The sequence below is a fragment of the Podarcis raffonei genome, chromosome 7 (genome assembly GCF_027172205.1).
Source record: "Podarcis raffonei isolate rPodRaf1 chromosome 7, rPodRaf1.pri, whole genome shotgun sequence".
NCBI lineage: Eukaryota > Metazoa > Chordata > Lepidosauria > Squamata > Lacertidae > Podarcis > Podarcis raffonei.
Genome location: NC_070608.1, coordinates 68707045 through 68719687, shown reverse-complemented (window position 1 = coordinate 68719687; position 12643 = coordinate 68707045). Strand labels below are relative to the sequence as shown.

General features: G+C 44.9%; 1 protein-coding gene across 1 annotated transcript in view; it reads left to right on the top strand.

The window, feature by feature from the left end:
• The first annotated feature begins 9443 nt into the window (after positions 1-9443).
• The window catches only part of LOC128417873 (glutamate decarboxylase 1-like), a 31394-nt gene continuing 28194 nt past the window's right edge, over positions 9444-12643 (top strand). Inside the window, exon 1 of the mRNA XM_053397096.1 lies at positions 9444-9587. Within this exon, the coding sequence (XP_053253071.1) occupies positions 9533-9587 (55 nt within the window). The 5' untranslated portion in view covers positions 9444-9532. The remainder of the gene's footprint in view (positions 9588-12643) is intronic.

The window sequence follows — 12643 nt, the reverse complement described above, 5'->3', positions numbered from 1 at the left end:
TATACCTTGGGACCACTGCCTTATGTACCAAACTTGGTTTATGCATTGAAGACGTGGAGTTTGAGTTCTTTGTCCAGTAGTGAGGGCACTTCCCACCAGACCCCTCCTTACTGCCCCCTGAAGCAGCAGGATTGAATCCTGATGCTTAGAAGCTGGAAACCAGATGCATTAGATCCTGCATGGTCCTGCTTGCTGCTCCTTTGTGAGTGGCTTCCCACCTGCTCTCATATGGTGGAGGGAGAGGAAGAGATGCTTGATCTCCTACTCTGGCAATACCCTCAATACCTCAAGGACCACCTCTCTCCATATGAACCTACCTGGACCCTGAGATCATCATTGGAGGCCCTTCATTGTGTGCCTCCTCCTCAAGAGTCCAGAATATGTCAACACAAAAACAGGCCTTTTCTGTGGTGGTTCTCCCCAAGGAGGCTTGCCTGGGCCTTCATTAGACACCTTTAGGTGCCAGGCAAAAATATTCCTCTTCTGTCAGGCCTTTGGCTGATAAACATCCAATACACTTTTAAACATGATATGGGACGGCAGATTGTTGGTTTGTCCCCCCCCCCCTTTATTTTGCTAATGTGCTTTGTGGGTTTTTATATTGCATTTTTAAAGAAGGCTGATCGCTGAAGAATTGATGCTTTTGAATTATGGTGCTGGAGGAGACTCTTGAGAGTCCCATGCACTGCAAGAAGATAAAACCTATCCATTCTGAAGGAAATCAGCCCTGAGTGCTCACTGGAAGGACAAATCGTGAAGCTGAGGCTCCAATACTTTGGCCACCTCACGAGAAGAGAAGACTCCCTGGAAAAGACCCTGATGTTGGGAAAGATGGAGGGCACAAGGAGAAGGGGACAACAGAGGACGAGATGGCTGGACAGTGTTCTCAAAGCTACTAACATGAGTTTGACCAAACTGCGGGAGGCAGTGGAAGACAGGAGTGCCTGGCGTGCTCTGGTCCATGGGGTCACGAAGAGTTGGGCACGACTAAATGAAAACAACATATTGCATTTTTATGTTGCGAATCACCCTGAGATCTATGGATGAAGAGCAGGATGTAGATTTCATAAACAAACAAACAAACAAACAAACAAATTCCCCCCTTCACTTCCTGTCCCCAAATTGCTTCGGGGAAGATCCCGGGCAAGGTGGGTGGTCCCTGGATCAACCCAGAGTGGGTCAGCCTGACTGGAGACCCCTGGATCAGGACTGAAGGGCAGATTAGCAGGAGGAGAGGGCTGACCTATGCTACACACAGTGACAAATATTGGTGGATTACTCTTAAGGCAGAATTCTAATCCCTCCATTCATAGAAGCCTTTGAAAGATGCCTCAAGGAGTCTCACCTTTCAGCAGTGCGGGAGAGATCCTTAAAGAAAAGAGAAGTAGGAGATAGCCACTCACCAAACTTCAGGCTAATTCTACTAGTGGTAAGCCCGGTTTTGTGATGGAGACAGTTAACACGCCTTCATCATAAAGGAGAAATTGGGATCAAACTGTTAAGAAATGTGTATTGGGTCTTCCTTCTGCCTCTCGTAGAGTTTTATTAATACTTCTCTGAGTCAATCGGCTCTCTGGAATTAATTAAACAGAGTAATAAAAATGCACTTTTATTAACTTTCTCGTTTTCTTTGTGCCCCAAGGAAGGGTAAACTTATTTAATTATCACCTCCCTCATTGCCTGGGTAAGAAAGAAATTCAGGGAAGCTTATTACAAGCAATAGAAGATTAATTTTGCCCCGGTGAGCAAGAAGCTAGGAGCTGAACAGCTGTTCCAAGGCAATTAGCTTCCCAAATGCTTCTCTTAGTTAGGTCTCGCTTCAGTTTTTATATCTATACATATATGTGTAGATCTAAAGGAGGACATCTGGTCTAAAGTAAACCAAAGTTACCTCTAACCAAAATTATTGGGGTGACTAGTCTATGGAACTACCTGCCTTCTGCGGTGCAGCTAAATACATCTCAGGCAGGTCTTCAGAGCCCTGCAGCTTAGGAGGTCGCTGAACAGCCATGCAGAGAGCATCTAGGGTAGCATTCACATGCAGTGATACTGTGGGGCTGGGGCCTGTCACTGCAGCATCCTTCCTTTTCAGAAACATTTTATAGCCAGGGGGTACCCAGCCGGGCATGACAGATGCTCATTTTATTACTATTTTTTCCCTTAAAAATATGTATTGTCCTTTTCAACAATGGTGCTTCTTCCCGTGGAAATTGTGCTGGTTGATCAGGGCAGAGGAAACGGGTCCCGTTTCACTTCTGGTAATTATGCTATGATTTCAGTGAGTTTAGAAGAGGAAACGGCACATACTGGGCGTGTATCTTTTTCCTCAAGGTGTCAGGGACTGGCTAGATGAGATGGAGTGGTGGAAGCTGCCTGACCAAGAGCCCCCCCCCCCCGGGAAAGTGCAGAGGGAGAGAATTTTGATCCTGGTGGTGGGAAACCAGCCACACCCTAGAGGAGGGGAGGAGCTGGGAAGTACTGGAGGCTGGGAGCTTGAAGGTTGGTGAAGGGGAGGAAACAGGCAGGTGCCCCAGCACAGGGCAGGGACAGGAGAGAGACTTAGCAGTTCTCCCACAGAGGCACTCTGAGAGCTTCTCTGCAGCCCCCTACCAGAGTGAGGCATTTATTGCATGTTGCCGAGCAGAGAGTCAGGCAGACCCAGAGAGGGTTCCTTGGAGCTCGCCGTAGACAGAGCGAGAAGAAGAAGAAGAAGAGTTTGGATTTGATATCCCGCTTTATCACTACCCAAAGGAGTCTCAAAGCGGCTAACATTCTCCTTTCCCTTCCTCCCCCACAACAAATACTCTGTGAGGTGAGTGGGGCTGAGAGACTTCAGAGAAGTGTGACTAGCCAAAGGTCACCCAGCAGTTGCATGTGGAGGAGTGGAGATGCGAACCCGGTTCCCCAGATCACGAATCTACCGCTCTTAACCACTACACCACACTGGCTCACACAGAGGCCTGACACAGAGGACTAGGGAGTGAAGGAGGAGCTACAAGCCAGTCCAGGCAATTGCTTTGTCCAGACAAGTGCAACCTTTAGAAGTCTCTGTGTGTTCTTTGTCCTGCTTTCCTTAATAAAGAAACTAACTGTAAGTTAGCCAAGTGTGTCACTCTCTTTCTCTGATCTGTGAACGACCTGCTCTCCTCGTCGGCTTCCGGACGAGATGCTACATTCCAGCCATATCATGTTCTCCTTGTCAGCTTCCTAACACCGGGTTGGAAACTTTGTGGTTATGTGGTATGTGGTTTGTTTGCTTGCTCTAGAACATCAGGGGTAGGGCTATAACTCTCTCCCTGTCATATCCGGGTTCAGTCCCTGTCATATCCGGGTAGGGCTGGGAATGTCCCCTCCTCGAAACCTTGGAGCATCACTGCCTATCAGTGCGGACAATGCTGAGCTACATGGTCCAAAGGCCTGACTCATTATAGGTCAGCCTCTATGTTCTCCTAGGCTACGTAGAAGCAGTTGTGATACAGCAGAGCGTGGAGAAATGTTAATTGTGTACTCTGCAGCTGAAGTAATACACATGGTTGTCTATATCTACCTATTAAGCCCAGAATCTAAGATTACTTAGCTGCACCATTGCCTGCATTGACCCTCTTTGGGGTTGGTAGCCATTTGGGGTCCACGTGAACCTTTTCAAATTGGAGAAACTGTTGTCAGCACAACGCACCCTGCAACCATGTGGACCTACCCGGACCCTGAGATTATCATTGGAGGCCTTTTTTTGTGCACCTCCTGTGAGAGGTCCAGATGGTGGCAACATGAGAAAGGGCCTTTTCTGAAGTGGCTCCCTGTTTGCAGAATGTTCTCCCCAGAGAGGCTCACTTGGCGCCTTCATTGCATATCTTTAGGCACCAGGCGAAAACGTTTCTCTGTTACCTGGCCTTTGGCTGAGTGGCTATTGGCTTGTTTTTGGTTTTGCTTCATTATGTATTTTGTGTTCTCATTTTGTATTTTTACTTTGTAAATTGCCCTGAAATCGCTGTGTGAAGGGTGATATACAAATCTAATTAAAAAAAATAACCAAACACAAAGAGAAACCTATTCTATTGGCTGCAATAGAGACACTCTTTCAAGCCTAATTTCAGCAGAGGGTGGGGTGGGTGGACTCTGTAGGAATCAGTTAATGAGTCCTGTCAGCGGAAGCCCCAACATTTGCTTGGTCAGCAAAAGCTGTTGTGCTTGGGCCCAGATAGAGCTTTAAGAGTTCATAATGCACACCTCAAAGAATAGGAGAAATGTATGAGTGCAGAGGGAGGTTAGTTGAAATACAGAATCCTTTCAGGTGGATTCCTATATGAGGGATGGGGAGTCATAGGCTATTTAAGAATCAAAAAAAGTGGTCTGCAATGCAACACTGTTTTAGAATTACTGTTACTCTGTAACTTGGTGAGTAAAAATTAGATATACATATATTAAAAGTTTGATGCTACAGAATATATCACCAAGGGAAAATATTACACTTTTAGCAAGTAATGGATTAGGATGTTGAGGTTTGACCTTTTGAAGTTTATGTCCAAACTTTAAATCAATAACTAATATCTTAGATTTTACTGCAGCTCTAGGGAGGATTAATTGCCCTTCTGGATGAAGTAAGGCATCGCCTTTAACTGCAAGTGCAATTTCTGAGGTGATTTGACAGACAAATTCACATATACTTAAACCATAAAATGAGCGTTCTTTCATTTATGATGATTGAAAAGAGACACTTCTCAAAAATAGTCACTTGCCACTCGACATTCATCAGTTTTAAAAGCACAATTGGCAGAATCATGCTCATTCCATTTGCCATATATGCAAAGTGTACTGGTTCTTCAATTTCCCTGTTCGCTCATAAAGCTCGGTTCGGGTAACTTTCTGCTATCCAAACTTAAAACCGTGCTGCAGGCCAGCATAAGCTGTAGTTTCCTGCTAATGCTCCATTTGTACCTGAGGGAGCTAATGCAAGTAAATGTTTTGTTTCAGACTGGAGCACTGGCAATTGTACAGCATGCTAGGCACACTGAAATCAACGACACAGGGACCCTTGCCCTGCCTGCCACTGGAGGTCTCTGGGCCTTTGAACCAATACAAGTTCAGAATCTTCCCTGAAGCTCCCTTCTTTTGCCCTGCCTGATGTGAGATGGGCAGGACTTACAATTTGGTGGATCTGCAACACAGATTCTCTTTGTGTGGACAGGCAGAGTCCCCCAAACCCTGGGCTGCTCCGTGTGGAATAACGACTCAAGACAATGTGCTATGGGATTAAAATTGCCACAACTTTATTAAGTTTCAGATGTGGGTAGACCTTGGCTCAGGCACTGGGCTTTTATCCTTCCCAGTCCCTCGCCGGGGATCTGGGGAACATCAGGGTTATCCAGTGTGTGTGGGGATTGGGCTGGCTCTGGAGAACATATGTTCAAGCAGAGAGAGCCCGTCCCCATTTTGCCGCCATTGCAGGGGACAGCAATGACAACCTCTAGGCGTACGGCCAAAGCTTCCCCTCAAAACAACCCATTTAACAGGGAACCCTGGTATCGCCGCCGCAAAGAGAAGAGTCACTGCTACACGCCCACCCCCATTTAGGGAAGATAGACTAAAGGATTCTGCCCAATGCCTGATACCGCCAAAGTTGTGACGTTTTGCTACGGGAAAGGCAAACCTGCCAATGCAGGAGAATTCCTTTCCGGCCCTTCAACAGCGACCTTGACGTAGCAGCGCCAGCATACCTGTGGAGAAGAGGTTAACTTGCCAAAGAAGTCTTAACTGAGGGTGGGCAGGGTGGGGGAAGCTCTGGAGCCAACTGATGATTCCTAGGTAAGATCCTTCCCTCTATTGTGTGGGCAGGGTGGTCCCTCCCCCTACCTGGCCTGATCACCTTGGCAAATCCTCCCAAGGTGGGATTGGGCAACTGGCTGAGATAGGCGGAGACCTCCAGGTATTCCACCTGGGGAAGGCGAAGCCAAGCCTGTGGTAATGGTGCCACACAGGGTCCCAGGGGCTGCGCATGACTACGCAAGGGGCGCCCCCCATTTAATGTGGGGAGTGGTTATTCCTGCACCCTGATTAGATTACTGTTCCCATCTGACCGTACAGGATTATGTATCTCATGTAGGAATTGGCCAATTTGTAAATTCCCATTTCTGTTCACTTCTCACTTTTCAATCTTAAATTCACATTTCTACATCAGTTTGCATTTTTTCCCTTTTAAAAAGTCCCCATGAATTCATAGCCTGAATTTCTCATAAAATGCATTTTTGTTGCATTCAGTTTTGCCCAATATACACATATTTGCAAATCGTTTCCCCATAAAATAGTACATTTTGGTATGTTATTTCTACTAAGATGTAGACTTTTATACGCATTCTATACTAGTATGTGCGTTTTCCTACACATTACAGTGGTACCTCGGGTTAAGAACTTAATTCGTTCCGGAGGTCCGTTCTTAACCTGAAACTGTTCTTAACCTGAAGCACCACTTTAGCTAATGGGACCTCCTGCTGCTGCCGCGCCACTGGAGCACGATTTCTGTTCTCATCCTGAAGCAAAGTTCTTAACCTGAAACACTATTTCTGGGTTAGCGGAGTCTGTAACCTGAAGCGCCTGTAACCTGAAGCGTCTGTAAGCCGAGGTACCACTGTACTGCTCAGACTGACTAGAGCTCAGTCAGTAGAGCATGAGACTCTTAATTTCAGGATCGTGGGTTCCAGCCCCATGTTGGGCAAAATATTCCTGCATTGCAGGGGGTTGGACTAGATGACCCCATGGTCCCTTCCAACTCTATGATCCTATGACTACAGAAATGCACCACAAAATTCAGAGAAGTATGAATTTTAAAGGGTGTCCCTATTTCAGTTCACATTTTGTTTTGGAAAGTACATAATAGGCAGGTTTGCCTTAAAATAAAAACTGATTCTAAATTCTCCCCCAGCTCTAATATCATGTTTTAAATTGTGATCCAAACTCCTTTTGGTAAACCACCCAGCTGAAGATGTAATATAATCAAACATTTCCTATTTTGTTGAATTTTTGAAAGCTGCTTGCTCTTCTTGCAAAACAGGGGAGTGTTTGGACAACAACAACAACAAAATATTGTGAAATATTACCTCCTCTAGTCCTCTTTATTGATATAATTCTGCCATTTCAAGAAATGTGGTTAATCTTAGCTGATTACTCCCATTCCCACTAGTGAAACAAAATCACAAGTGATTGCTCAGCTGGGAAATGTACAAAGAACTTTGATCAAAACATGATAAATGATCCAGAAAAATGAAAAGAACATCTATTAAGCCGCCGGAAATTAGATGAAAGGCATTTAAAAACTATGAAAAGAAGGTGCGAGCAATCATGTGGTCCTCTGAGAGTATCTGAGAGACATGAATAGAAAATATTATATTACGGCAGCAGTTCTCATGCCCAATTCTTAGGAAATTTCCATGTAAATTATTATATTTCTCACCGCTAGAAACATTTCCTTAATGTAGAGAAGATCAGTTTATAAGCCAGGAATGGGGAACTCATGGCTTTCCAGATTTTGTAACCGGGGTGTATGGGGGGTTAGGGGAGGGGCAATAACTCTAGGGAACATGTTATGCTCCTTCTGGGGTAGTTTGTCTATCTTTGGTCCCCGCCACGCCTCAGCTGTCATCTGTGGCTCCCAGAAGCTGACATTATGTCACAGCATCCACACACCAGGAAATGGCTTCAAATGGCTGGCTAAACCAGGTGAGGGTAATAATAATAAATTTTATTTATACCCTGCCCTCCCCAGCCAAGACCGGGCTCAGGGCAGCTAACACCAGATATAAAACAATTGATTAAGATACAACTTGAAAACAAGATTAAAACACAACATTAAAATGCAGCCTCATTTCAATAGAAACTCAAATCAAAAACTTTTGAAGGATGAAAATATCAAATCTTCACCAAGGCCAACTTTTTGGACTGGTCCTATGTGGGCCAGAAAAAAGCCAGGGAAGTCCCCAAATAGGAGTTCCATCACAGAAGGAGAGAGGAAAAGGAAAGAGGGGGAGGGGGATCAAGTTGCTTCCAAGTCAAAGGCCAGGCGGAACAACTCTGTCTTACAGGCGGAAAGAAATCAGATCCCGCAGGGCCCTGGTCTCATGAGACAGAGCATTCCACCAGGCTGGAGCCAGTGTTGAAAAGGCCCTGGCTCTGGTTGAGGCTAATCTAACCTGCCAATGCAGGAAAATTCCTTTCCGGCCCTTCAACAGAGACCATGACGTAGCAGTGCCCACGTACCTGTGAAGAATAATAAATAAATAAATAATTTTTTATTTATACCCTGCCCTTCCCGGTTCAAAAAAACCGGGCTTAGGGTGGCTAACAACAAATTTAAAACAGCATAAAATACAGTATAAAACATGAATAACAATAAATTCAGAATTCAAAAATCAATTTAGGGGGGAAATCCATCCAATAAACATTAGGTGATCACCAGGGCTAGCTGGCTAAATTAGTCCTATTTGGGCCAGTGAGGAGACCAGGGGAGAATTAGCTGTGGGATCCCAGAGCGGGTAATCATAAAAAGGGGAGGGGGAAGGAAGGGAGAGGAATAAAAGATCAGGGTAAGTTCAAATTGAAAGCCAGGTGGAATAGCTCTGTCTTACAGGCCCTGTAGAAGGAAAGAAAATCCTGCAGGGCTCTGGTCTCATGGGACAGAGCATTCCACCTGGTCGGAGCCATCACTGAGAAGGCCCTGGCCCTGGTGGAGGATAATCTGACTTCCTTAGGGCCCGGGACATCTAAACTATGATTATTCATGGACCTTAAGGTCCTCTGCAGGGCATACCAGGAGAGGCGGTACCGTAAATATGAGGGCCCTAAGCCACAAAGAGAAGAGGTTAACCTGCAAAAGAAGGTTTAACTGAGGGATGGCTGTGTGGGAGAAGCTCTGGAGCCAACTGACACTTCGCAGGTAAGATTCTCCCTCTGTTGTGTGGGCAGGGTGGTCCTTCCCCTTACCTGGCCAATTCCCTGGCAACGCCTCCCCAGGCGGGATTGGGCAATTGGCTGAGGTAGGCAGAGACCTCCAGGTATCCAGTCTGGGGAGGGCGAAGCCAGCCCATGCTACCAGGAGCCAAACTGGGGTTCAGGGGGCTGCGTGTGACCACATAAAGGGCGCCCCCCATTTGATGTGGGGAGCGGTCATTGTTATCAAACTGCTGCAAAGAATGTATAGGGATGTCTGTGTGTTTGGCAGGGAGAGAAGGAGAACAGCAGGAAGGAAAAATATTCCTTGCATTTGACCTAACAAATAATTAAAGAATCCTAAAAGCCTTAAGCCAGCAATGCCAAGAAAAGGAAAACAAACCCCTACACAAAAGAAATCAGAATTCTTTGTCCCCACCCTTTTTCGCTTTAACAAGTAACTGGAACGCCCAGAGGCACTATCTATTCAACAAATACAAAACTATGTAAAACAAATTAGTTCAGCAGCAGATACATTTGAGAATTGTGTGTTTGTCCATATTCGGGTTGCTGAGAAATTGCACTTTTTACTACTCTGGATATTTTTCTGCCGTGCATGGTTATTCAGAGTGGCAAAGAAATGGATTTCCAGATGGTGAACAACAGAACAAGTAAGTGCGCAGATATCATTAGCAGATTATTATTTTTTTAAAAAGAAATCTAGCTGTTCAAGACGTTTAAAAATAGTAATCTGTTTTGAGGATGACTTTGTCAGGGCGAGAGAGTCTGGGACACGGTTTCCGTTTTGTACTGGTACATTTTAAAAAGCGAAAGAGAAGTCATTCAAAGTGTTTGGGTGGCGGTTGTGAAGTTCAGAACATTTGGGGTCAGAATCCTCAAAGACAAGAGCAGCAAGCACAGATTGGTCTCTTGTCTGCTGTTTCCTCATCCCTGATGTTTGTTTTCCTCAAAAGCCACCTGCTGCTTTATATATGATGAGAAGCTATGGTGGTGTTGTTTTTAAACTGTCAGGAAAGAAATTAAATCTTAAACGCTTCCTTCTTTCTTTCCTGCTAACAAGGGGTGGCGATGTGTTTTAAAACAACAACAACAAAACCCCAAAAGGAACAATTATAAGGTTGGGGTTTTTTTACTAATTTTTATTAGTTTATGAGGTAACTAATTTTTATCAGGCATATAGGAGCTCAGTCTTTTATCTGAAATGTTTCATGTGCGCTTTCCTGAAATAAATATTTCTGCTGTTAATGTTCAACAGTTAAACAGAAACTTTTCTAAGAAATCTTTGGTGGTTTCTCATTGCTTCTCCTTCAGTTGCTGTACAGATGTAAAGACAGACTTCATTGAGCTGATTCAGATTTCACATTTCTTTTCATTGTATTCAGATGCAGACACAAATCTAAAAATTCAACATGAGAATGGGTCCTGTGATATTCTTCCAGGTCTGTAGAGTCTTAATACTTTTGGTCTATCCGACAGTGTTTCTCAAACTAGGGTCCCCAGCTGTTGTTGGACTACAACTCCCAACATCCCTAGCTAGCAGGACCAGTGGTCAGGGATGATGGGAGTTGTGGTCCAACAACAGCTTGGGGACTCAAGTTTGAGAAACACTGGACGTTTGTCCAGGAAATCTCTATGACATGGGTTGCTAATGGGGCAACTTCCAGATGTGGTTGGATCGTGACTATCACCTTCCCTGACCATTGACTGTGCTTGGTGGGGCTGATGGGAGTTGTAGTTCAACAACTTTTGGAGGGTACTGTATTGGTTATCTGGGCTGTGGATGATCTGCTGTGGATTCTCTGCTATGGAATTCCATCCAGCAAACACTTATTTGAACCCAAATTCTCCTCCTCCTCCTTCTCAGGGATAAACATATACAGTATTGTCTTTCTGTACTTTCTCTAGTAGGAGATACTTAGTTCAATCAATCAATCAATCAATCAATCATTATGCAATCCAAGACCTTTGGCTAATGACAGTCATTTCAATGCCTTGGATTCTTCCTTCCTTCCTTCCTTCCTTCCTTCCTTTGTTTGTTTTTAATTAATTTTCTTTAATTTTCTTGTGTTACAAACCACAAGACTTTGATGGGAGTCTCTCTAAATGGAGATCTGTTTGAGTGATGCTTCACTCAGCAGAATGGGGCAGGGGAGATGACATTCATTGATCCCTTCTCTCCCCCCCCCAGGGGTGCCAACTTGAATAAAATATTGGGGGGGACAGATAAGCCCTGCCCTGCACAATTGAACACATGACGCATTGCACCACACCATTTGAATGGCAAAGTCTATCAATTTGGGCGGGCCATCCCCCTTCAAATATTTTAGGGGGGGCTGATGGGACCTCGACCCCTAGGAGTTGGCTCCTATGCTCCCCCCTATAGCCTCTTGTGCCCTCCCACATGCTCCAGAGGGCAGGTATATTTAGGGGACCCTCCGGAGCAGTATGAGACATGGTTCAGGGGAAGGGGGTATCTGTGAAAATTGCACCCCTCCCTTAAGCAGGCAAGATCCTCAGTCAGAGCTCTGAAGGGAAGGAGCCCTTTCATTCATAGTTGCCTCATTAGGATCCAAGCCATAATTTCCCAATTTCAGGACTCTGGCTACCACCTCCTATTTCTTTTTAGGGTGCTCCCCAGTGTGGTGTAGTGGTTAAGAGCGGTGGTCTTGTAATCTGGTGAACTGGGTTCGCTTCCCTGCTCCTCCACATGCAGCTGCTGGGTGACCTTGAGCCAGTCACACTTCTCTGAAGTCTCTCAGCCCCACTCACCTCACAGAGTGTTTGTTGTGGGGGAGGAAGGGAAAGGAGAATGTTAGCTGCTTTGAGACTCCTTCGGGTAGTGATAAAGCGGGATATCAAATCCAAACTCCTCCTCCTCCTCCTCCTCCTCCTCCTCCTCCTCCTCCTCCTCCTCCTCCTCCTCTTCTTCTTCTTCTTCTTCTCCTGTCTCCTACTGAGCTCCCAGGCCAGTAACCCAATCTCTTCAGCTATGGCTGTTGAGGATCTGCACACAGAGACAATGCTTCATGGCCAACAAAGGGACACCCACTGCCTCACGATTTCTCCTTTTAAGATTTCCCCAGTGAAAATACGTAACTTTCCAAAAGCACTGGCAGTACATTCAAAGATGCTATAAATATGAAAAGGAAGAATGACATGGGAATATGAAGCGCTGCGGAAGGCATGCAACTGCAAATAGCTAATTGTCCAGGGATATAATTTGACACTTTTCTTCTCTCTTTCTCTCTATCTTTCCACTCCCACACCCCTCGCCCTTATCAAATTTTTGCAAGTGGTTAGAAGGAAAAGATTATATCTCTGAAATTACTTCACAGTCATTTTGCATGAGTGGGAAAAGAAAAAAAAAGTCGCTTTACAACTCATGCTTTCATTTGAGGTATTAAATGTACCAAAATGGATTCTGGGCAAAATGAGAACAGATTTACATTTTCAGCACAGTATATTTTAATGACAAAGCCACATTGTAGAATGTGCCATAAAACACACTAGGAGAAAAACGGGGGATTAACACGTAGAATGTAGATTTCTATTTGTAGCAGGTGCAATTTTGCCCCTTCAGATGATTGTATGCAAATATCTTTGTTGGCACCTGTGCTTTGCAGGTAAAACTGAGTCATTAACTGTGTAAATGATCTATTTTTCCCCCCCATGCAGAAAATTTCAGCAAAAATCAAATGCACTAAAA